Genomic DNA, 24,430 nt, shown 5'->3' with positions numbered 1-24,430 from the left:
AAAGCAGCCTTCCAAGAGGAGAAAATATTTCTAGCTGAAATATGGAACCTTTAAACAAAAGATAAATTTTTAAGCACGTTAGAAGCAATAGAATATGCATGGTTTTCAATAGAAATGTTTTTGCAACCTTGTCTTAAACATCTACCATGAATGCTTGAAAATGTATATGCAGAGTATTATGTGAAAGGAAACTATAAAGAAATCAAAATTGTGACCAATTGTGGCACATTGATTTATAGGCTGCTTTTCAGGACATCTGCACATGAATTTTTAAATTAGGGTCCTAACTTTTAAGTTGGAGAAATAAGCCTTAGGTCTTAATTGTGTAGTTGGTTTCCTGAAAAACCTCAGGGTCTAACAATCTGCACAAAAGACAGTCTGAATTATCTCAGTTTTGCCCTGGCCGGTGTGGTTCAGTTGGCTGGGCATCATCCCATGCACCAGGATATAGCTGGTTTGATTCCCAGTCAGGGCACATGTCTGTGTAATAGGCTCGATCCCCAGTGGGGGGGGAGGAGGTGCAGGAGACAGCAGATCGATGTTTCACTTTCACACATAGGTGTTTCTCTCCCTCTCCCTTCCTCTTTCTCTAAAAATCAATAAAATTCTTTAAAAATAATAATGATAATAAATTATCTCAGCTTCAAGTCTGTTTCTACTCCATCTTGTCTTGTGACTGCAGGAAACAAGGTAGAGAGTATAATGCTTTGAAAACTAGTTAATTACTCTAACTAGGTATCTTTCTGTGGCTCACTTTTTTTTGCTATTGTTTAAACAGACTGAGTAGAGTCCAGAAGAAGCTGGGTATGAGGCACTTGACTCTTCTTTCCCTTTGTAAGTATCCAGAACATTGAGTTTTCCCATTTGTTTTAGAGATTTCTTCTCCTCCCCAATGATTACTATCATCAGGAAATTGAAAAACACTGTGGCGTTGCACTGAATTTGCCATAAATTTCTCTTTTAATTAACGGGAAAATTTCAGACGTGTATCAGTGGGTTGTACACCAGCAGAAATCACAACTTAATAAAAGAATGTAAACACAGTCTTGTCTATCTCTGCTAATCAATTCGTCTTGGTATCAGTTTTTATTTTACCAGCAATCCATTTTCAGTTGCATGTATTGTCACCGAGTATCAAACTAGAAATATTATTTGAACCTCAGTGTTTATGTCAGAAAACATGCATGGTTTTTTGAAAGGGGAGAAAAGGAAATGAATGTGAGGAAAATATGGCATGGTTAGAAAGCATATTTGCTTCAGATAGGAAAATCTTGAGATTGTAACAATTTAAAATTTTTAATGAGTCAATATTTTTAGCCATCCTCTTGGCTAGTTTAAAGACCACATGGTCTGTCTATGATTTGTTTCAATTCTAAATTCAAAGCTACCATGAAATTTAATAGGCACTTCTTTACCTTTATTCCTTTATTCATTCCTCTAACATTTTTGATGTGCCTGCTGTGTACTAGAGAGATACCAAGATTAATATGCTGTGATTTCAGGAAACACACAGGCCACTTCAGGTGATAGTAATATCACCAAATAATTATAGCTATACACCATTTATTATAATAAAGGTGCTTAACTCTACCTGGGAGGTCAGCGAAAGCTTGGAGGAAGAGATGACATACAAGCAAGTTTGAAAGGATAAGTAGGAATGTTGTCACGTTGAGGCCAGACAGAATATTCTAAGCAGAATACACAGTGTATGCTGTCTTTATATATTATATAGTATGTTGGTGTTCAGAGTGGCGTACTTGCCATAGTGAAAATCTTGGAGTTCTATGTTTCCCTTGTAGTCTGTGACTAATGGATTGCTTAGAGTTGCAGCCTCATGGTCAGCTGTTTGTATCTCAAGGTGACTCTGCATAAAACATCTCTTTCTGTCCAGGAGCTATTTTCTTTGATGTGAAAATAGCATAACTTCTGTCTATCAAAACGGGGGGAAATGGTGAACACCTAAGTAATGTCACACTTGTGTTTTGGCAAAGGCCATCAATAGCCTCCTCAACTCTCACTCTTTAACCAGTGTCGCCTCTGCAGCATTAAACACAGTTGACTGCATCTTTTTATTGATTCATTTTTATTTGCCCACCCTTTACATGTGTGGTTACTTTGGCCTCTACTCTCAGTTTGAACATTTTTTTCTACAAGAGTCTTTCAGTGGTTCCTCAGTCATTTAAGTCCTCTTTGGAAGTGCTAGCATAGCACTACATAATGTTCTTGCCACTGCTTTCATTATATGTTATTATAAGTATGTGTTTCGTTACCTGCCCTCATTGCTGGATGGTAAACTCATTACCGGAGCTGGTATTGGTCTTGCTTATCATTGTAGGTCTAGCATCTAGCACAATCTCAGGTGTTAATATATTCAGTAAATGTACCTATCTCATGAATATTTATTGAGCTCCTGTTATGTAGGCTAAGGAATTCAGTAGTAGGTCTCAACAGTGGGCTTAAAATATTTAGTACACCATGTTGTAAACAGATGGGCTGTCATCTAGGCTTTGTGGTTTCATTTACAGAGCACAAACAGAGTAGATTTAGCATAATTCTTTTTTTATTATTAAATGTATTGGGGTATCATTGGTTAATAAGATTATATAGGTTGCAGGTGTACACCTCTATAATACATGATCTTTATATTGTATAGTGTGCCCAAAGTCAAATCATCTTCTGTCACCATATATTTGATCCCCCTGTAGCCCTTAGAACCCTGCTACCCCCCTTCCCTCTGGTAACCACCATATTGTTGTCTGTGTCTATGCATTTTTGTTTGTTTGTTTTTCTTATTTGTTCATTTGTTTCCAGTTTTATATCTTATGTGAGTGAAATCATGGTTCTTAACTTTTTCTTTCTGACTTACTTAACTTAGCATGATATTCTCAAGGTCCATTCATGCTGTTGCAAACGGCAGTATTTCATCTTTTCTTGTGGCTGAGTAGTATTCCATTGTGTACATGTACCACATCTTCTTTATCCAATCATCTACTGAAGGACACTTCGGTTGTTTCTTTCTTCTTAAGGGCCCTAGGATTTTCGGAATGGTAAGAGAACATTGGCTTCAACTTAAAGTCACCAGATGCGTTAGTCCCTAACAAAAGAGGCAGCCTGTCCTTTGAAGTTTTGAAGCCAGGCATTGACTTCTCTCTAGCTATGAAAGTCCTAAATGGCATCTTCTTCCAATATAAGGCTGTATTGTCTACATTAAAAATCAATTCTCTCAGCTTTCAGAGAATTAAAGAGAGTTAGGGCCCTGCTCTGGGTTAGGCTCTTTGGCTTAAGGAACGTTGCCGCCTTGGTCTTCTATCCAGACCACTAAAATGTATCACATTAGCAGTAAGGCTGTTTCACTTTCTCATCATTCATGTGTTCACTGTAGTAGCACTTTTAATTTCCTTCAAGAACTTCTTCTTTTCATTCTTTGCCTCAGCCTATCTCAATTTACTACATGCCTTCCTCACTAAGCTTAGTCATTTCTAGCTTTTGTTATAAAGTTGGAGATGTGCAAGTCTGTCTTTACCTGAACACTTAGGGGCCTCATTTTAATATTGTTTTGTCTCAGAATAGGGAAGCCCGAGGAGAGGGAAAGAGACAGGAAAACCACTTGTCAGTGGAGCACTCAGAACACATACATTTATTGAGTTTGCCTTTTTATGTGGGAACAACAGTTCATGGTGCCCCCAAACAATTACAATAGTAACATCAAAGATCACTGATCACAGATCACCAGAGCAAATATAATAATGAAAAAGTTTAAAATCTTGGGAGAATTTGCTCACAGAGACACGAAGTGAGCAAATGCTGTTGGAAAACAATGGCACTGATAGACTTGCTCAACATAGGGCTCCTGCAAACCTTCAATTTGAAAAATGATCAATAAAGTAAGGTGCAATAAAATGAGGCATACCTGTAATTTGTCTTAAAATGCTGACATCTAAATCTTAGGCTATATAATTGTGATAGCTCCTTAGAGAATAAAATACATATTCTGCGTCCAGGGTAATATGTTCACCTACTATAAACATTACTGCCTATGATAACATCTAGAATAAAAAAAATTTTATATACGTCATAGTTGGCAGAGACTCTTGGGACCACCACAAATCATTCCTATCTTTTGGAGCTTGCTGACTAAAAGCATGAAAATGTAGCCCTGGCCAGTGTGGTTCAGTGGGTTGGGTGTTGTCCTGTGCACCGAAAGGTTGCCTGTTTGATTCCTGTTCAGGGCACATGCCTGGGTTGCGGACTAGAGCCCCAGTGAAGAACATGCAGGAGAGCCTATTGATGTTGATGTTTCTCTCTCTTTTCCTCTCCCTTCCTCTGTCTCTAAAAGCATGGAAATATAAAACCAGCCTGGTCTGATACAGGTTGACTTCAAAAAAAATATCTTATTTAGACCACTGTTCATTCTGTTGTTGTTACTGTTGTTTTTAAGATGCCAGGTATTCAACAAGGTCTTCTAATGAATGTATTCTTTGAGCTTAGTAACTTCTCCTTTCATTAGGAACCAGTTCCTCTTCTACAAGCCATTTCTGGCTCCTTTTTTTTGGTTAAAGATTAATAATGAGAATAACGAAGCAAATGGTTATTTATGCAGTCATGATTGACAAAGGTTATTAGAACGGGAATCTGCCCAGAAGCAATGATTAGGTTATGAAAATGTTATGAAACACTGAAACCTATCACTATTTTTGACATTTAAGAAATACTATTCCCACTTTAATCATGATGACCTGTTGTAAAAGTATTTATACAGAATCATCTCATTGGACAGTAATTTTTATCCCAACAGCATACATAATTAAGTGTAAGGGTGAGATTCAGAAATGATATGAGAGAAAAATGGGCCTTGGGAGGAAATCACCGCAATGAGAAGTGAGGAACAGGCTCTCTTGGATAGAACTCTCTGTCTCCCAGACACCTGATCTGTACAGTTAGGTGACCTTTTCCATTTATTATCTTCATCCTTAGCACTTCGCAAGTTTGAGGAGCTGTCGGAGAGGGTAACCCAGATTAGGTTGCTATGTTCTTCATACTTTGCTGTAAAAAATGAAAGGAGGTATATAGACAGAAATTGTTCTTGTGATCGTTTTATTATTGAAGCACTGACTTAACTAACATTATACAAAACCAAACAAACAAGGCAAAAATCTAATTATATCCCTTTATGTTTAATGTAGTCAGAACTTTGTAAATTAGGCAGTAATTATTTTTACCAGAATAATTACTTCTACCCTGCATTTGTATTTTGTTTTAATTTTTTTTCTTTGGTAACAGCTTTATTGAGATATAATTCACATATAATAAAATTCACCCTTTTGCAGTATATGATTCAGTGGTTATGAGTATGTTCCTAAAGACTACATCTGCTTCCAGATATGTTTATTACCTCCCCCATAAAACTCATAACCATTAGCAGTTGCTTCCTATTTTCCTCCCCAGACCCTCATAGCCACTAATGTACTTCCTGTCTGTATGGATTTGCCTATCCTGAACATTTCTCTTTCTTCCCTTTAGCTTTTCTTATATAATAGGTACTTAAGAAAATTGGAGAAGAGAATAGAAAGTGGACATGGATGAATGCAACTGTTATTGCGATCTGGTACACTTAGAATTGAGTACTATTCTTTCACCTAGCACATTGGAAGAGGTATTTAAAACAAACAAAAAGAATAGCAAGAGCTTCATGGAAATGAAACCATATAAAATGTAGTATTTTGTGTGTGGTTTCTTTAGCATAATGTATTCAAGGTTCATTCACATAATAGCATGTAGCAATACTTTGGTGTTTTGTTATTTTTATGGCTGAAAAATACTCTATTGCATAGATATACCACATTTTGTTTATCTATTTATCACTTGGTGGACATTTAGACACTTTTACTTTTTTACTAATACGAATAATGCTGCTCTGAATATGCATGTACAAGATTTTACATGGGCATATATTTTCAATTCTCTTGGGTATATACCTAGAAGTGGAATTGCTGAGTCATATGGTAACTTTATGTATAACTTTTTGAGGTACTGCTAAATTATTTTCCAAAGCAGCAGCACTATTTTATCTTCCCATCAGCTATATAGGAGGGTTCTGATATTTCCATATTCTTGTAAGTATATTATTGTCAACCTTTTTTATTATAGTTATCCTAGTAGATGCAAAGTGGTATCCTCATTATGGGTTTGATTTGCATTTCCCTAATTGCTAGTGATGTCAAGCATCTTTTTTTGTGCTGCTTGGCCATTTGTATATTTTCTATTGGGAAATGTCTATTCAAGTTCTTTGCCCATTTTTAATTAGGTTAATAGCTTTTGTTGTTGATTCATGTAAGGTCCTTCTTATATTCTGAATACCAGCCCCTTATATACATGATTTGCAAATATTTTCTCTCATCCTGGAGGTTGTCTTTTTAATTTCTTCCTTTGAAGCGAACTTTTTAATTGTGAAGTCCAATTTATTTGTTTATTCTTTGGTTGCTGTTTTTTAAGTGATCATTACCTAATCTAAAATCACAAAGATTTACTTTTACGAGTTTTATAGTTTTGGCTCTTATATTTAGGTCAGTGATCCATTTCAAGTTAGTTTTGTACGTGGTGTGAGGTATCCAACCTTTTTTTTTTTTTTTTTTTTTTTGCATGTATTTGTGTTTGTCTTTGTTTATTCAAATGTAACCATTTAGATAGAAATGTCTCTTCAAATGAAATACTCATTGCTACTCTTTGTGAATTATTATTTCATTTGGGGAGGGGGTACATTTACTGTGTTCATCTGGAGACTATACTTACCTGCACTCTCACCTAATATGGTCGAGTTTCTGTATTTTGCTTATTGGAATCTGAAAAGCAGCACTCATGGATGCACTTTGAATCCATTTATTAGTTTTTTCCCCCTTAATTTGCAATTTCACCTCTTCAGCTACAGTATAGAGAATGCCAAGAACTTCTAAGCCTCTATCAGAAATATCTATCAGAACAGCAAGAGAAGCTCACCATGTCTCTCTCAGAACTTGATGCTGCTAGAATGCAGGAACAAAAGGTAAGCATCTTTGTTCTTACCCTTTCTTGTCTGTAATGAATCAGCAAGATGTCAGAAGAATCATTTGCCTTTTACTTTGTCTCCCAGTATATACAGAGTGGAGTAAAGATAGGTTTACAATTGTTTGTGTGGAAAGCAATACAATGATTAATACACAAATAAACTCTGTTTTGGGTACTCACAACTGTAAACCTACCTTTGCCCCACCCTCTAATATTGTCTTAAAACATGGAAATACAGTGTGTGATTTAGCTGGTGTCCTTTACTTCCCTTTTTCCCTTCCCTCTCCTGTTCCTGGGGCCCAGAGGTCAGGAATGATTCCTTGAAGCAGGCTATGGGGTCAGTGGGGAAGCTCCTGGTTGTATGAAAGCACAGCAGAAATGGTAAAGCAGACTCACTGCTCTGTTGCTTAATGAAGATCAGGTGGGCTGTTTGTTACTCGCTGTCCGTATGGAAAGCTCTAATCTTTCTTAACTCATGCTTTCATTTTTAGAATAATAAAAGTGACTTGGAAACTTACAAAAGCTTTAATTGGATAACATTAAAGTATTTTGCATGATTTTATGTTTGTGTATATATGTATTAATCACATAAATATATATGAGAGTGTTTGTAGGTAAACATTTACACACATATTATCAAATGGTATGTATTATATAATTAAATGAAGGTTCAGAATCTTGCCAGTTGTGATATGAAACAAGCTTTAAAGACTTACTTCTTGCCCTCTAGCAAGTGATACTTTATTTCATTTTCTTATCCACATGAGTTTAAGTCTCCAAATGGATGAAGATAAGCCTTATATATTTAAAACATTTTAGGAAAAAACTGTGTAGTAGTCAGAGTCATTCATATTAAGTACTAAAGCATGGATATACTCAAGTGTCATCCTCCCCCTTTGAATTATAATCAGATCTTGAATGGCTTTTTGCAACCCTTCTAAAGAACACCATTGCTCTTCAACCTAGAGACGACTGTCAGATGGGTTAAGAGTTTTGGCCAAGAAGACTTCAGTTTTGAATTTAAAATTTAGACATATGGAAAAGTTATTTTAAAAAGAAATAATAATTTTGCTGAGATGTGGTAATACTTAGATTTTTAAAATATGCTTTTCTTTTAAAGTAGCAACATTTATAAAAAATGGCCAAACTATGAATGCTTTATTTGTTCTCATTTGAAATACTTTCTTTTATTCTGTTTTCTGAAAACCTAGGCTCTAAAATGATGTAGAGGAACAGTTAATCTTTATTGTTTATCTGGGTTTTTCCTGCCACTTTGAAAATAGCAGGCAGTTTTTATAGTGGCCCTTTCCTATTGCTCTCTTGGGCGGGCTAGAGAAAATTGCAGGGTGAAGATCAGATTTTTGTCCTTTGTTTTATGTTTTCACTTCCTTCCTTTGCGTGATATAGGTGTGTTAGAGGCCGCAAAAGTGAAGGGCAGTCCATTGGTAAGGGTATGGGAAGGGAGGTGGCGGGGGGGGGGGGGGGGGCCTTTAGTGGCCGGTATAGTCTTATGACCTTAAGGATATAGATAGAGAGTCAAGAAATCATCACTAGGGGACGCTGAAGACATCTAGATAAAGGAGCCTAATATTTTTTCTATCTACTTTGGAAACTGGGGGAAAAGAAAACTTTCTCAGGGATTAGTGTTTTGTTTAAGCTAGTGAATCTTGGCTGTTTCACTAGAGACCAATCATAGTTAATACTGCCTTCCTTAACCTTAACTCTGAGGGGCAAAACTTCAAAAATCAGAAATACTAAAATGAAAATGTTGGCCAAATGTATGGAGACAATAGTATACCCTCAAAAGGAGATACTTTTGAATTTTCATTTTGACTTGATGAGAAAATTTAAAAACCATATTTTCAAGAAGTACCTGGTGTTCAAGTTTTCGATTATGTCTTCTGTACAATGAAAATGAATTGAGAGTTTACGATCACCTGTAGGCTCTGCCATTTGAACCTTTAGAGGGAAAATAAGTTTCATTTTGATACCAAGTAGAGAATGTCACCTTTTTTTCTGTGCTGATTTGTTCTTTGTGACAAGTTTCTCTTTGCTGAGCAAAGGTAAGGATCTTCTCTTCTTTCCTTTGGGAATTGGGTGAATTTGGCCAAGTCTAATGCCATTTAGGAAGGCCATCATTGTGAAGACTCAGCCTAAATGAGAACGTAATTAAGTTAAATGTCCTCTTTGTGTGCGTACAAGTAGACTGCTCATCTCTGGCATAGCACCTCTCTTCGTCTTGTGTAATGATTGTTTATTCATCAATCTCCCCATCCTGATACATTGGTCTTTGTACACTCAGAGCCTAACGTAGGGTTTGACTTAATAAATATTTTTTAATAAAAATTATATAATTTTTATTTATTTATATATTTTTTAATCTTCATCCATCACCATTTATCCTACCTATACTCTCCTCTACCTCCCTCCACCCCACCCTGCCCCCAGCAGTCACCACACTGCTGTCTTTGTCCATGAGTTTTTCTTTTTTTTTTTCTGTTTTGCTCAATGTCCCCACCCAAAGAAACCCAAAACAATAATTCAAAAGAATATTTGCACCCCTGTGTATTGCAGCGCTATTTACAATAGACAAAATTTGGAAATGGCTCAAGTGTCCCATCAGTAGAGGAGTGAATAAATATATTTTTATAACACATATTTATATGGCACATACTGTGAGCCAGGTAATAACTCAATGAAGTTATTATCTCTTTTATAGAGGAGGAGCCCCAGATAGAAAGAGTAGCTTACACAAGTCATATAACTAACAAGTCTGGCTCCATAGTTTTTTAAAGAAAGAAAAACAGGAAAAACTTGAGATAGCTAAAAAAGTGTTTGCTTTAGATGTCCTTGTTTCTGTGACTAACCCTCATCAGCTCTTAATCTGACATGCAGAGCACAAATATAGTAGAGATGATGGGAAACTATTTGCTTTTCCTGTGAGTAGCCACAGTGTCAGGTAAACAGAAAATTTTATTTGCTCTCAAAATAAGTTTTTTTTAAAAAACCCTCATCTCCAGATGTTGTGATGGAGATGGCAGCAGTTCATTCTTCATGAGGCATTCATTTGACTTTGAGAGACTTGTTCTGTTTCTTCTTTGCATTGGTTGCCATCTGGCTCAAGTTGCTTGTTACGGGTTTTGCTTATAGTTTTATTAAATTCACAGCTCTTCAGAAGAATGCCTTGGCTTATGTGGTTTTTTTTCAACATCTGCCATTTCCTCGAAACGAAATTGCTCTATTTACAAGGTGAATTTTTTCCTGTTTTTTCCCACCATTTTCTTTCTTGCTTTGCCTCAAAGATAAATGCATTTTTACATTCATTTTGGAATTCATTACATGTTTTTCATGGTGGATTCTATTAAGGTTTTTCCCTTGTTCTGTTTAGATTGAGATATTTCACTGATGTGTATCTGTTACTCCATTTCCTCATCTTAAGAAACAGCACTTAATATAGCCTTGGTCTTGGACATGGGAGGATCTAATAACCATAGTTTTGAGCTGTGCACATTTTAGAATATAGTTTTTCTTATCATAATTGAATATTATTTCTTTTTTGTGAACCTGAGCTTAAACAATGTCACCCCAAACTACGATGCTTATAATTTCTATTTCAGTCTTATTTGATAGGCTGTACCTTTTAAGAAATGTTACAATTCTTCCTCAATACTCCTTATATTAAGATAAAGCCTAGGCTGCATCTGAGTAGCTTCTCCCACTTCTTTCTAAAATGTTGGTATTCAGGCCTACTTTATTATTTTTCTTAACTCTATCTTTTTGCTAAGTAAATGTACAAAGGTAGATTTGGAATCTTCTTGAGATCTATCCCTTTTCTATAAAATGGATAAAATCATTATCACTTTTCAGCTATGGCAATGGATATTAATGAATCTCTGCTTTTCTGATCTGGCTATTACATTCCCTTTTATTAATATTATTTTTCTCTTTGTCCCTTACTAAACCTTTTCTGTTGCTGCTCATTATTTCCTCTTGTTTCTCTTTTTCCCTTTCATTCTTTGTTGGCTTCTCCTTATTTCTCTCCAAGTCACTAGATGCCTTTCAAGTTCTAATTCCTCTCTTTGTCTTTTCTTTCCACCATTCTCTTTGTCCTTCTACTCATTCTGAGAAGCTTGCATTGTTTACTATCACCTGCACATGGAAGACTTCCTAAAGGTCTTCACCTGTGATTATGCCACAATTATTTAAATATCTGTCTCGTTACTTACACTGCCACTGCTCTATGCCATACAATCTTGGGGCTGCAGTCCCTGCAATTTTTAAAAATATCTTTGAGTTCTCATTAGTGTAAAGTCATTTGCTATATCTACTTTGTAATCATAGAATTTTAAGATCTACTCTAGTGCAATTCAGAGTTGTAAATAAACAGCTGATGTACATGCTGCTGTTTACCTGTTACACAGAGATGACCTTATAATCTTTATTATGGTCCCAATAGCCACTGTTAGTCCATCTGAGCTGGCACAAAACCTGTTTTCATTCCTGGTGTAAAGATCTTCCAGGACTTCTGCTTCTAGACAATATGGAATAACTGGAACTAGAAATATGCACCTATCTAAACAAATTAAAAAACTGGACAGAATATATGATATAAAGGTTTTATAAGTACTGTACATCAGACACTGAAGGAGAGTGACCCCTGAAAGAGGAGAAACAAACGACACGAGCCGTGCATGTAATAGGTCGCCTGTCTAGGTAGCCTGAGGCTGCTGCCTGGACGGAAGAGTCCAAGGAGAGACTGGTGGTCTCCATGAGCTGAGAAGATGGAGCTGGGAGCTTGAGGAGACCAAGATGGTGTGAGATTGCAGAGCAGAAAACCAGTGAGGGGAGAGCTGCAGTAAGAAGAGTACTCCAGAGATCAGCACAGGATCTCTTCCAAATTTTAAACTAGTTAATAATCAAGCATACATATGGGAATACTAATGAGTCTGGGGGAAAGAAGTACCAAAAGAGGGAACAATCCTTGGAACTTACATAGGCTGTGAATAGATCCTGTTTGTACCAGCCGTATTGGCATCAGGTACAGTCCTTAGAGAGTATTGTCTCAGAAGAGGTGCAAAATCAGCCCTAGACCAAAAGGTGCTCTGGTTCTACTAAACAAAACTTAAAAGCAACACTTGTAGGATTTGTTTCAAACTAAGTTAACTGTATTTAAACAAGACACAAGCATATTTACAGCTTAATCATAAATACAAAAATATCCAGCACCAAAAAGGTAAAATTCACAATGTTTAATATCCAATCAGAAATTACCAACCCTATAAAGGAGGGAAATATGATTCAAAATCAGATATAAAAAAACAATCAAAATCAACCCAGAAAAGTAATAGAATTGGTAGACAAAAACAATAAATAAGTTATTTTAATAATTTGCGTATTTTCAAGTTCGAAGAAAGATGAGCATGTTAAGTAGAAACAATATATATTTAAAAACTCTCAAATCAGGCTTCTGGAGACTAAAACTGGAATGTCTGTGGTGAAAATACACTGGAAGAGATTAACAGCAAACAAGATTGCAGAAGAAAGTATTAGTAAAATGAAGACAAAGCAGTAGAAACTACTCAAAATGACACACACACACACACAAACTGAAAGTAAAGGACCAGAGCACAAGTGAGCTATAGAATAACTTCAGACAGCCTATTATGTGTAATCGGAGTTTCCAAATGTGAAAGGGGAAATAAAAAAGAAATATTTGAAGAAATAATGGCCCTTGATTTTTCCAGCATGATGAAAACTATAAGCCCATGGATCTAAGCATATCAGTGAATTAAAAGCACAAGAAACATGGAAGAAAACACTATCAAGGCATATTATAAGCAAATTACTTAAAACTAAAGCAGTGATAAAGAAAAAAAATTTATTTGTTATTTTTTTAAATATATCTTTATCGATTTCAGAGAGAGGAAAGGAGAGGGAGAGAGAGAGAGAGATAGAAATATCAATGATGAGAGAATCATTGATCGGCCGCCTCCTGCACACCCCCTCCTGGGGATCGAGCCCGCAACCCAGTCATGTGCCCTGACCAGGAAGCGAACCCCGATTGCCTGGATCCTAGGTCGACGCTCAACCACTGAGCCATGCCCGGCCGGGCAAGAAAAAATTTTAAAGCACCCAGAGGAAAAAACATGATGCATAAAGAGGGATAAAAATAAAGATGAAAGCAGATTTTTTTTGTCAAACAATTCAAGTGAAAAAACAGTGGAACAGTAAATTACTGAAAGAATAATTGTCAACCTTGAATTTTATACTGAGCAAAAAATATCTTCCAAAAATTAAGGTGAAATAAAGAATTTTTCAGACTATAAAGGCTCAAAGAATTATTTACTCACAATTACAAGGAATGTTAAAGGCTGGTCAGGAAAAAAAGAGAGAACATGCTAATAACCAATATTAAGAATGAGATATGTGACATTACTACAGTTTCTACAGATATTAAAAGGAAAATAAGGCTGTATAATGAACAACTCTATGTTGATAAGTTTGACAACTTACATAAAGTACAGATTCCTTGAAATACATAATATACCAAAGCTTAGTTCAGAAGAAACAGATAACCTGAATAGCCGTATAATATGTGAATTTGTAGCTAAAAGTCTTCCCACAAAGAGAGCATTAGACTCAGATGGCTTCACTGGTGAATTCTACCAAACATATTTATTTATGTAATGTATAGCATAGCATGGTGACTATAGTTAATAATGCTGTATTGCATATTTGAAAGTTGCTAAGAGAGTAGATCTTAAAAGTTCTCATCACAAGGCTCTGGGAAGATATTTATAATTCACATATATGATAAGCTTATATCTAAAAATATGAAGAACTTTCAAAACTCAAGAAGAAAAGTAGCCCCTTATTACTTTTAGATTTTTATTGTTGGGTTTCAAATACTCTGGAGTGGAGAGGAACAGGGAAGATAATGCAAATGTATTTTTTCTGCATTTATTCTCTTTATACCCTCAGTACTATTTGAAATTATCTCTCTCCTGTACATGAGATAATATTCCCTCTGGTTTCTATCAGTCTTACCATGCCATTTAGGAGTTCTGCTTTGAGATTTCTTAACATGAACTTACAGCTGTTAATGCTACCCTAGTCTCTACTTACAGAAATCTGTTGACTTACTTTTCTTAGACCACCAGAGTTTCTTTCAAAGTGTTCATGAAATGTCATGACTTTTGCTCATGCCCAGTGGCAGTCAAGGTTCAAACCTAGACCTTGTGATCTCAAGGTCAGTGATCTTTCTATTATACTTCAGCTGCTTGGTTGAAAACAAGATTGGGGTTCTAATTTTGCTCTTCTGATCATTCAATTGTGTGCACTTGGGTAAGTCATTTAATTTTTCTGATCTTCCATTTTTTGAGCTATAGAAAATGAGATCACAGAGGGAAAGAGAAGAAAAATGTATAAGCCCTTTCTATTCTAACTTTCCTGTATTTTCTTATTCAGTTTGGCTTCACTTTTTTTTTTGCCCCTTGCTCAGCCTTCTCCCCCAACTCTCACTTTTTTTTTTATATTTTATCACCATCAAACTCTCTTTATGTCTGAAGGTTGACGATGTGATGTGAAAGTTGTGTCTACCAAGTGACACATGCACCTCAGAAACTCCCTCAGAGGAATCCCAGTGAGCTTTCCTTGCTGGCTGGAGCCCTGTTTTCTCACCAGCGGGATTGGCACTCAGATTCTACTTTCACTGTCTCTAAAGCACACCATACTCTGAAACTGAAATTAATTTTTATGATCATCACCTTGAACATGCTCATCCAGAAAACTTAATTCTAAATTTTCCCATACAAAAGCAATTGTCTTCTTCTTTTATTTAGACTTCATGAGATTCTCCTTTTCAAGGGTAGTTATTTAATGACAAGTCTGCCCTTTTCTGTAGCTCTAAATTAACTCTTGAAAAAAAAGCACATTTCTTTAGAACCTTTGAGCACTGATTGAATTAGATAGTGGCAGTGAGGATGCAAGGCAATGCTGCATAGTTTTTAGTTCTAATGAGGAAAACAATGAATAATTGTGAAGTTGCTGAATTACAAGAGCAGCTATAACAGTATCTTTGTATTGAACTGTAGTCCTGATTCTATCCATGTTCAACTAATTCTGCCACTTTTGCCTTTCTTTTGCATTTATTTTAGCCCCATTTTGCTGTGCATCATGATTTCTCACAAATTTTCTTGCACAGAAGAAAATTAACCATATGTTTTTCCTTAAATAGAAGCCAATTTTCTAAACAGAAAATAGGACATTTCCATTTGTGGCTAACAGGTATAGCTATAAACCCTGCGGCTGATTGCATTCTGGGTACTTTTCTTTCATAAGTCTGATGTCCATCTGAGGACACTCCCACACCATCCAGCCTTCTATGTGTCCTCCTCGTCCCTCCGCCCTTCCCCACTTTTTTGTCATTGGGAATCAGGCCTAGTATTTCCAGCCAATATGGGATTGTGTTAACCCAGTCATCGTTTCATATTTAAATAATGTCACCAAATGTATGAACTATCTTATTTAATAAGAATTTACTTAAATAAACTAAATAATTAAGAACACTAGTAATTTAATGAATTATACACTATTGGGAAGAGAAGAGAAATTCATGAATCTATATTAGTAATAGATACACACACACATACATACATGGATGGATTGATGGGAAAGGAAGGCAGATTCTCACAGTAGAGTGCTGAAAGGCCAACTGGTAAATGTGGAAGGAGTGCTAAAGTTGGGAAATTATTTTGAAACTATGGGAAAGATTAGATCAAGCAAGTCATCTGTGGCTGCCAAATCTATTGAGAAATACTGAGGATGAGCAGGATATTTGTGTGGCCTTTAAGCGTCTCCCCTTAGACTACTCAGTCATTACAAGGGAGTAAAAGGAAACAGTAATTATACAGTGTGGAAAAAAATTTCCAGGTGATCAAAATTAACATCACCAGTGAGAGACAGGTGGACTCTTATATCTACAGATGTTAAACTTGTTAACACATCACCCATTCAGTATTCCAACTGAGAATGTATAACCTGAATCTAAATCATAAGGAAACATCAGACAAACACAGTGACAAACCTCCTAAATAAAGGAGGGAGGAGGCTGCATGCTTCAAAAATGGAAATTTCAGAAAAAACAAAGGTCAACTGATAAAATCAGAATGCAGGTGATGGGTTAGGTAAAATTTATGAAATTAATAACTACTATGGTTATGTAAGAGAACATTTCTATTCATAAGAAATGCTCACTGAAATATTTAGGGATAAAGGGTAATGAGATATGTAAAGTTACTCTCAAATACTTCAGAAAAATATATGTGTGTATACGTGCTAATGTCTGAATGTGGAAATAATAGAGGAAATAGAGTATAATGTAAATAACAGATAAATCTGGGCAAAGAGTGTGTGTTAATGTACTTATTTATTATTTGATTTTGTTTCTAAATAACTTTTTTAAATTAAAAAATAAGACTAATTAAAGCTTTTGTCCCCTTTACTTGGAATTAATGACCAAATCTGTTTTTTAGAGAAATAATTTTACTGTCCTACCATGTGGCTACTTTAATTACTGTGTTTTTTATATGTGTCTTTGATATATGTTTACTCTTTGTCATGATAGAAAGCCTCTGGATTAGGCATTTTATGGAAAATAAGCAAAACAGAGGAAGACACTGAGAAATTACTTGTGAATCCAGCTACCCTATTAGCAGAATATATCTGAGAGCCCTGCTGTCCAATAGAACTACCTGTGATGATGGAATTGTTCTGTGTATCCACTGTCCACTACAGTAGCATGTCACCAGTGTGACTATTAAGCTCTTGAAATGTGGCTAATGAGACTGAATTTTTAATGTAATCTTAACTAATTTAAATTTTAGTAGCTTCCCGTGGCTGGCGACTGCCATATTGGACAGTGCAGTTCTGGGGTGGTGTTTTAAGCCTGGATATGAGAAGTTTATAAGTTCCCATAATAAGCTGACAGTTTTAAGAGATGAACTAGTTATGGCTGGGCTTGTTAGTTTAGGTGACATCTGTCCTTTTCAGAAAGAATCTATGATATATTGCATATGTTTTACCTATACATTAGTAGAATATTTTATTGAATCAAATCTAATGAAAAATTCAGTGTCAAAATGAAATGTAGCTATTGCAGGCCCTTTTCCAGGTTACATTACTCACCAAAAACCCGAAGTAGATGTAGAGGTTCCCTGTTAATGATTTTTTCTGATTAAAGAGACACAATAGATATGTGGGAAGGAGGAGGAAAGAAGAGACGGAAGGATGGGTAATAGGGTGGATTTTGAAAAAAATGCAAGATGCTCTATTCTAAATGCTATAGGACCTTTGCTAAGTCTCTTTTGTCAAATATGTGAATAGACTTGATATCTAAGGCTCTTCCCAGCTCTAACTCTTATGATACCAAATTTTAAGAACACTGAGCAGGAAGAAATCTCTGAGAGTGCAGCAGTCAAATTAATTTAAGATTTGGAGTTCAGTGTGTGACTTGTGTTGTTATATGATCTTAATCTCCCAGGCCATATGAATGATTTCTGTTTTGCTAAGTAAATTTATTTCATTTTAAATGGAGCATCAATTAAAAGAAAGCTCTGGTAAATATTCCATATTATGTAGTATCATCCTGGTTACTTTAATAGCTTTTCTAAGAGTGATATCATGCTTTTTATTCAGTTAGCTATAAATATACTACTCCTCATAGAGGCAACATGTTAAGAGAATAGGCTAGAAGGAAATGTAAACATAAAAGGTAACTTGTGGACCACCCTAAGTACAGCACTACTTAGCATTGATGGACAAAAGGAGCAACTTGAAGCCTCAGTCCCTTGTTCCTTCATCTTGCACCGTGTATCAGTAGGCCTCTTGTTGGCGTTGGCAGGTAATACTATTCTGGTTGGTTAGCCAACCATGTTGGTAGCTTCAGTTCTTCTTCCAGTGAGTCAAGTTAGTGAGTCAAGACACACTAACTTTTTAAGCTTAATGCTCTGTTGATTCCTAAATCTAATGCTCTGTTTAGCTTACATCTTTGCAGTGTTCAGAGCTTTCAGAAGGTGTATAGGCTTAAGCATTTTGCTCTGCTTTGGGCATGAAATAAGAGTTTGATGAAAGCCTGCCTGCCTGACAGGTTGAGTGACTGCCATTTTTCTCTCTATCCTTGCACTGTTACATAAATGAATTTTGCTTTGTACTTCTTTTCTCAGAGCATTTGCCTGAGTACTCAGAACACTGTGTCAAAGAGAAGGATACCTAACTGGAACTGTGTGCCACCTTCACCTCAGTTTCTTAAAGCAAGGGACTGTATTAATCTATCAGACCCACAAACTGGTATTATATGAGCAGACTGAGAAATAAATTGGGCCTTTAAATCAGGTCTAAATCAATATCAATTCATACTTCCAAGTGATTTAAGGTTTAAGAATAAAGAAAACTTTTTATTCTCCTGGAATCACAGTTAAAAGCATTTAGATAAAGGTAATAGGAAAGAGATATGGAAGTTATGAAATTGTGGTAGTGCACAAAATAGGAAGTAGATGCTGCTGCCCTAAAAACAGAGTAAAGGTTGGCAGAGAAATAAGGTATTATAGTAATAGGCGCATCAAATTTATAATATTGAGCACGTGCTAGAAGACTCATTGTTGTAAATTCAGAATATGTAATGATGTTGGGCATAAGTGAAGGTAAAGGAGGTAGTGAGAAGTACTATTACTTTGGAGTTAATTTTAACTTTTCAGAGGAAGTGACCGTTTCATTTTAAAATTCATAGTAGCAAATAGCAGATGGGAATATCAAACAAAGAGTGGGGGGATTATAATTCATAGGGCATTGGATAGAGTATTAGATCTTGTCTTATTAGTCGTGGGGAATAAGTAGCCCTAGGCTGAGTACTTCTTTGCATCCACCTATCAAATCATAAAAGAAAGCTCTAAAAGGATCAACATATTTGCAAGTAAATATGCCACAAAATAAAGCTCAAGTATAATTATAGAAATACAAAAATATGTAATAACCAAGAGGGTAAAATTCATAATGTTTGGAATCCAAATAAATATTATCAGGCATGTAAAGAAGCAGAAAAACACAACCTGCATGGAGGCGAATAATCAGTTGAACTAGCACAGATGATATAATTAGCAAAGAAAATTAAAACATTATTATACCTATATTTGATAGATTTATAAATCAAGTAGTAACAATGCAGATACAAAAAAGACATAAATTGAACTTTTACAGATGAAAATTACAGTGGCTGATATGAAAAATACACTGGATAGAATTAACAGCAGATTGGACATACAGAAGAAATTATTAGTGAACTAAAGACATAGCCATTAAACAGAGAAGAAATACTTTTTTAGAAAATGAATCAGTGAGTCATAGTACAACTTTAAGTGACCTAATATATGTGTAACTAAAGTTTCTGAAGGAGAGTTGTAAGCAGAAAATTTTTGAAGAAATAATGGCCAAAAATTGTCCAAATATGATGAAAACTATAAACCCACAAATCCAAGTAGCACAGTAAACCGCAGACACATGCATAAGACTACACCCAGGCAAATCATAATCAAATTGCTTAAAATCAGGAAAAACAAAAGTCTTATAAGCAGCCAGAGAAAAAAGATGTGTTGCATACAGAGAAACAAAGATAAAGATGACAACAGATTCTTACAGGAAATAATACAAGCAAGAAGACGGTGGATCAGTATCTTTAAAGTACATAAAAAATTAACCTGGGTATAGAATACTCAGCCACCCCAAAAATATTAGAAGCAAGGAGAAAAATAAAGATGTTTTCAAACATATAAAAGCAGAAAAAATCATTATCAGGCAATGTATACTATAAGAAATGTTAAGGGAAGTCCTCCAGGAAAAAGACAGATTACACCAGCTTGGAAATGCAGATCTACGTAAACTGATTGCATGCACCGAAACATAACTTCCTGGCTAAAAACATTTTTTCTTATTCAAATCTCTTGAAACATAATTTCTGTTAAAAGAAAAATAATGACATTCATTTTAGGAGTTTTAATGTGTGTGTGTGTGTGTGTGTGTGTGTGTGTGTGTGTGTGTGTAAAATTAATGGCAAATATTGCATAAAGGGAGAAATGGGAGTATTCTAAGTTTTGTATCCTATAGATAACATGATATAACATCAATTGAAGATAGATTGTGATAACTTAAATCTGTATACTAAAAATCCCAAAGCAGTCACTAAAATAACAACAAGATTATAACAACTAAGTGAACAAAAGAAATGATCTGGATTTTTTTTTTTTTTAATTTAAAAGAGGGCAGAAAAAGAGGAAAAGGAAACAAAGAACAGGTGGGATATATATAAAACAAATAGGAAGATGATTGACTTTAACATAACCATATCAATTATGGTGTTAAATGTAAATGGTCTAAGCACCCCAATTAAAAGGCAGAGACTGTCAAAATGTATTTTTTTAAAAGCAAGATTCAAATATAAACTATAAGAAACCCATGAAAAATTTAAAGAAACAAATAAGTTAAAAATTAAAGGATGGAAAAGATGTGTTTTGCTAACAGTAGACTGAAAGCTTGAGTAGCTATATGAATATTGCAAACTAGATGGCAGAGCAAAGAATAATACTGGAAATAAAGGTCATATCATAATGAAGACAGACTCCTAAGCATTTACATACTTAAAAACAGTTTAAATACATGAATCAAAAGCTGACATAACTTGAAACAGAAATTGATGAATCCACAGTTATAGTTGGATTTCAGTACCCTATTCAATGATTACCAGAACAACGAAAATCTACTAAAGATAAAGAACACTTGAAAACACTATCAACTAATTAATGTAACTGACATAATCAAACTCCTTGGGGGGGGGGGAAATATTTTAAATAGCCTTACATCTATTTTTAAAATTTATTTTATTGAATTTATCGGGGTGACACTGGTTCACAAAATTATACAGGTTTCAGGTGCACATTTCTACAATACATCATCTGTACACTGTATTGTGTGTTCACTGCCCCAAGTCAAGTCTCCATCCATCATCACTTATCCGCCCTATACCCTCCTCCACCCCACCCCACCCCCCACAACCACCACACTGTTTTTGTGTCCATGAGTTTTTTCTCTTTTTTGTCTTTTTTGCTCTACCCCTCCACCTCCCCATCCAGCCCCCACCCCCACCTTTTCTCCCCCCTGACAGCTTGAGCCTGTTCTCACCTTGTATCTGTTAAAGAACTTGAATTTGTAGTTAAAAAGCTTCTCACAAAGAAAACTCCAGGCCTAGTAGCATTACTACTAAATTCTACCAACATATAAGGAAGAAATAATCCCAGTTCTACATAAAGTCTTCCAGAGAATTAAAGAAGAGGGAATATTTCCCAGTTCATTCTATGAGGCCATCATTACCCTACCAAAACCAAAGACAACTAAAGAAAACTAGTATCCCTTCAGGATCCCTCCTGAGCATAAATGTAAAAATTCTAAACAAAATTTTTAGCAAGTCAAATCCAAAAAATTTTAGAAATAATATTTCCTTTTCAATGGAGTGAATTCAGGTGTGATTTAGCATTTGAAAGTCAATCAAAATAATTCATTATGTTAGGTGAAAGGTAAAAGCCATAGGGTCATCTCAATAGATGTTTGTTGTTGTTGTTTTCAACAAAATCCAACATCTATTCCTGATAAAAATCCTCAGCAAAATAGAAATATAAGGATACTTTCTCGCCCTGATAAAGGGCATCTTTGAAAATCCTAAGATCCGAGACAAGATAAGGATGTCTACAGTCTCACCGCATCTATTCAACATTGTACAGGAGATTTTAGGAAGTGCAATAAGTGAAGAAAAAGAAATACATCAAAATTGGGAAGGAAAACTCAAAATTGTTTATTCATAAATAGCATGATCATCTATGGATATCCAATGGAATCTACCAAAAAAATGCTACTAGAACTCATAAGTGAGTTTCACACAATTAGAGGATATGATGTCAATGTACTAGAATCAAGTGTATTTTTATGTACTAGAAAGGAGTAATTGGAAATTGAAAATTGAAAAATTATTTATAAAAGCACTTACAAATATGAAATACATAGGAATAAATGTGCTAATGTCAAAAGACCTATACACTGAATACTATAAAACATTGCTGAGTGAAATTAAAGAATAACTAAATAAACCAAGAAATGTCCTTTGTAGGGTTTGGTGACTCAATACTGTTAAGATGTCAGTTCTCTCCAAAGTAATCTAAAGATTCAGTGCAATCCCAATTAAGATTCCAGCAGGATGTTTTTCAAGAAATTGGCAAGTTGATTATAAAATTTATATGGAAATGTAAAGGCCATAGAGTAACCAAAACAATGTTGAAAAAGAAGAACAAACTCAGAGGGCTAACACTGCTTAATTCTCAGTCTTATTATAAACCTATAGTGCAGTATTAATATAAATATAGACAAATAGATCAGTGAAACAGAACAGAAAATTCAGAAACAGATCCAAACAAATATGACTGCTTTGTTGACAAAGGTGCAAAAGAAATTCAGTGGAGAAAGAATAGTGTTTTCAACAAATGGATACTCATATGGATATCTCACAATTGCATATTCTAATGCAAAAGAAATGAACTTGGATCTGTACCTTCCTCCATATATAAAAATTACCCCAAAATGAATCATAGAACTAAATATAAGACCTAAAAGTGTAAAACTTGCAGAAGAAAATGGGAGAAAATCTAAGCAACCTTGGATTAGTTATGGATTTCTTGACTCCAACACCAGAAGCATGACCCATGAAAGAACTAATTGAGAAGTTGAATTTCATTAAAATATAAAACTTCTTTTTTTTAAAAAAGACCCTGTTAAAAGAATGAAAAGACATGCCACAGATAGAGAGATAACATTTGGAATGAATAGGTGATAAAGGATTCATCCAGAATATATAAATAACTCACAAAACTCAATAATAAGCAAAACACTACTGAATTAAAACAATGGATAAAATATTTGGACAGATACTGCACAAGAGAAGATGTATAGATGGCAAGTAAGTCTGTGAAAAGATGTTCAACATCATTAATAATTAAGGAAATGAACATTAAAACTCATAATTATATACCTCTACACATGAAATTTGGCTATTGGCCAACATTAAAAAGGCTTGCCTTGTCCAACAAAGGTGTGGAGGAACTGAAACAATCATGCACTGCTGATAAGAATGTAAAATTGTACAACCACTTCGTAAAACAGTTTAACTTTTTAAGAAAGTACTATATACCTACTATAGGATTCATCCATTTTGCCTAAGTATTTACTCAAGAGAAATAAAACTACATATTCACAAACTAATGTTCACAGCTGCTTTATTTTCTATAGCTTCAAACTGAGAATAACCCAAATGTTACTAGCTGGTGAACTGATAAATGTGCTATATCTGTATAATGGAACATTACTCAGCAATGAAAAAGAACTGATATGTACAACAACATAGATAAATGTCAAAATAATTAAACTGAGTTCAAGAATCCAGGCTATTAGGCAACATGTTGTATAATTCAATTTATAAAATGTCTGGAAAAAGCAAACTGATCTATGATGACAGAAAGCAGATTACTGCTCGCCTGGTTGGGCGGATGCAGGAGTATAGGGTAGTGAGTGGGAGGGATGACAAAGGGACACAGGAGACTTTGGGAGATGTTGGATATGTTCATTATCTTGATCATGATGATGATCCCTGGGCCTTCACATATGCTAAAACTTACCAACTTATACAATTTAAGTGTGTGCTGTTTATTGCATCAGTTATACATCAATAGTTGATTTAAAAATGCATGATTTTCCTTTATAGTTGCCACCTGGCCTTACTGTGGTCTGAGCAAATTCTCTAGCCCTAGTTCAGCTTTCTCTTTACCCTGTAATATATTTAGCAGTACATGATCTATTTAATACGCACAAAAGAAACTTGTAAGCAGTTAGTTTTGCCATTATCCTAACAAATTATATATGCCTGACAAAGTGGAAATGCTCCCATTTTAATTTCTCTTTAATGACTCATTTCACAGGCCTTAAATGTCAGTCTGTATTTTCAAACGTGCAGAAACCTGAATGAAGTTTACATATAAGAGCAATCAACTCTGATGGCAATAGGCTGAATATCAGTTTCCGAAAATAAATTTTATATGAATCTTTTCTCCAGATAATTTGACTTTGAAATGCTTTTAACTATGACATTTTAATATAAGTGGATATAGATTGAAGAAGCAGCTATAAAACCTGAAATTTCCATGTTTCAATTCTTTTTTACCATGCTTGTTAACAAGATATAGCTAGATATTATGCACACTTCATTGGTTTACTCTGCAATAAATTACCACCTTCCTGGCCAGTA

General features: G+C 35.0%; 1 protein-coding gene across 3 annotated transcripts in view; it reads left to right on the top strand.

Moving 5' to 3' along the window:
* KIAA1328 overlaps positions 1–24,430 on the top strand; it is a 203,750-nt gene that overhangs the window by 71,553 nt on the left and 107,767 nt on the right. For all 3 annotated transcript variants that reach the window (XM_081149097.1, XM_081149096.1, XM_081149095.1), the window contains one exon: positions 6,912–7,039. In XM_081149097.1, the coding sequence (XP_081005223.1) occupies positions 6,912–7,039 (128 nt within the window). The remainder of the gene's footprint in view (positions 1–6,911; positions 7,040–24,430) is intronic.

This window comes from Miniopterus schreibersii (assembly GCF_964146895.1).
Source record: "Miniopterus schreibersii genome assembly, chromosome: 10".
In the NCBI taxonomy this organism is placed as follows: domain Eukaryota; kingdom Metazoa; phylum Chordata; class Mammalia; order Chiroptera; family Miniopteridae; genus Miniopterus; species Miniopterus schreibersii.
The sequence above is the reverse complement of the archived record's forward strand: the minus strand, read 5'-3'. Positions and strand labels throughout refer to the sequence as shown.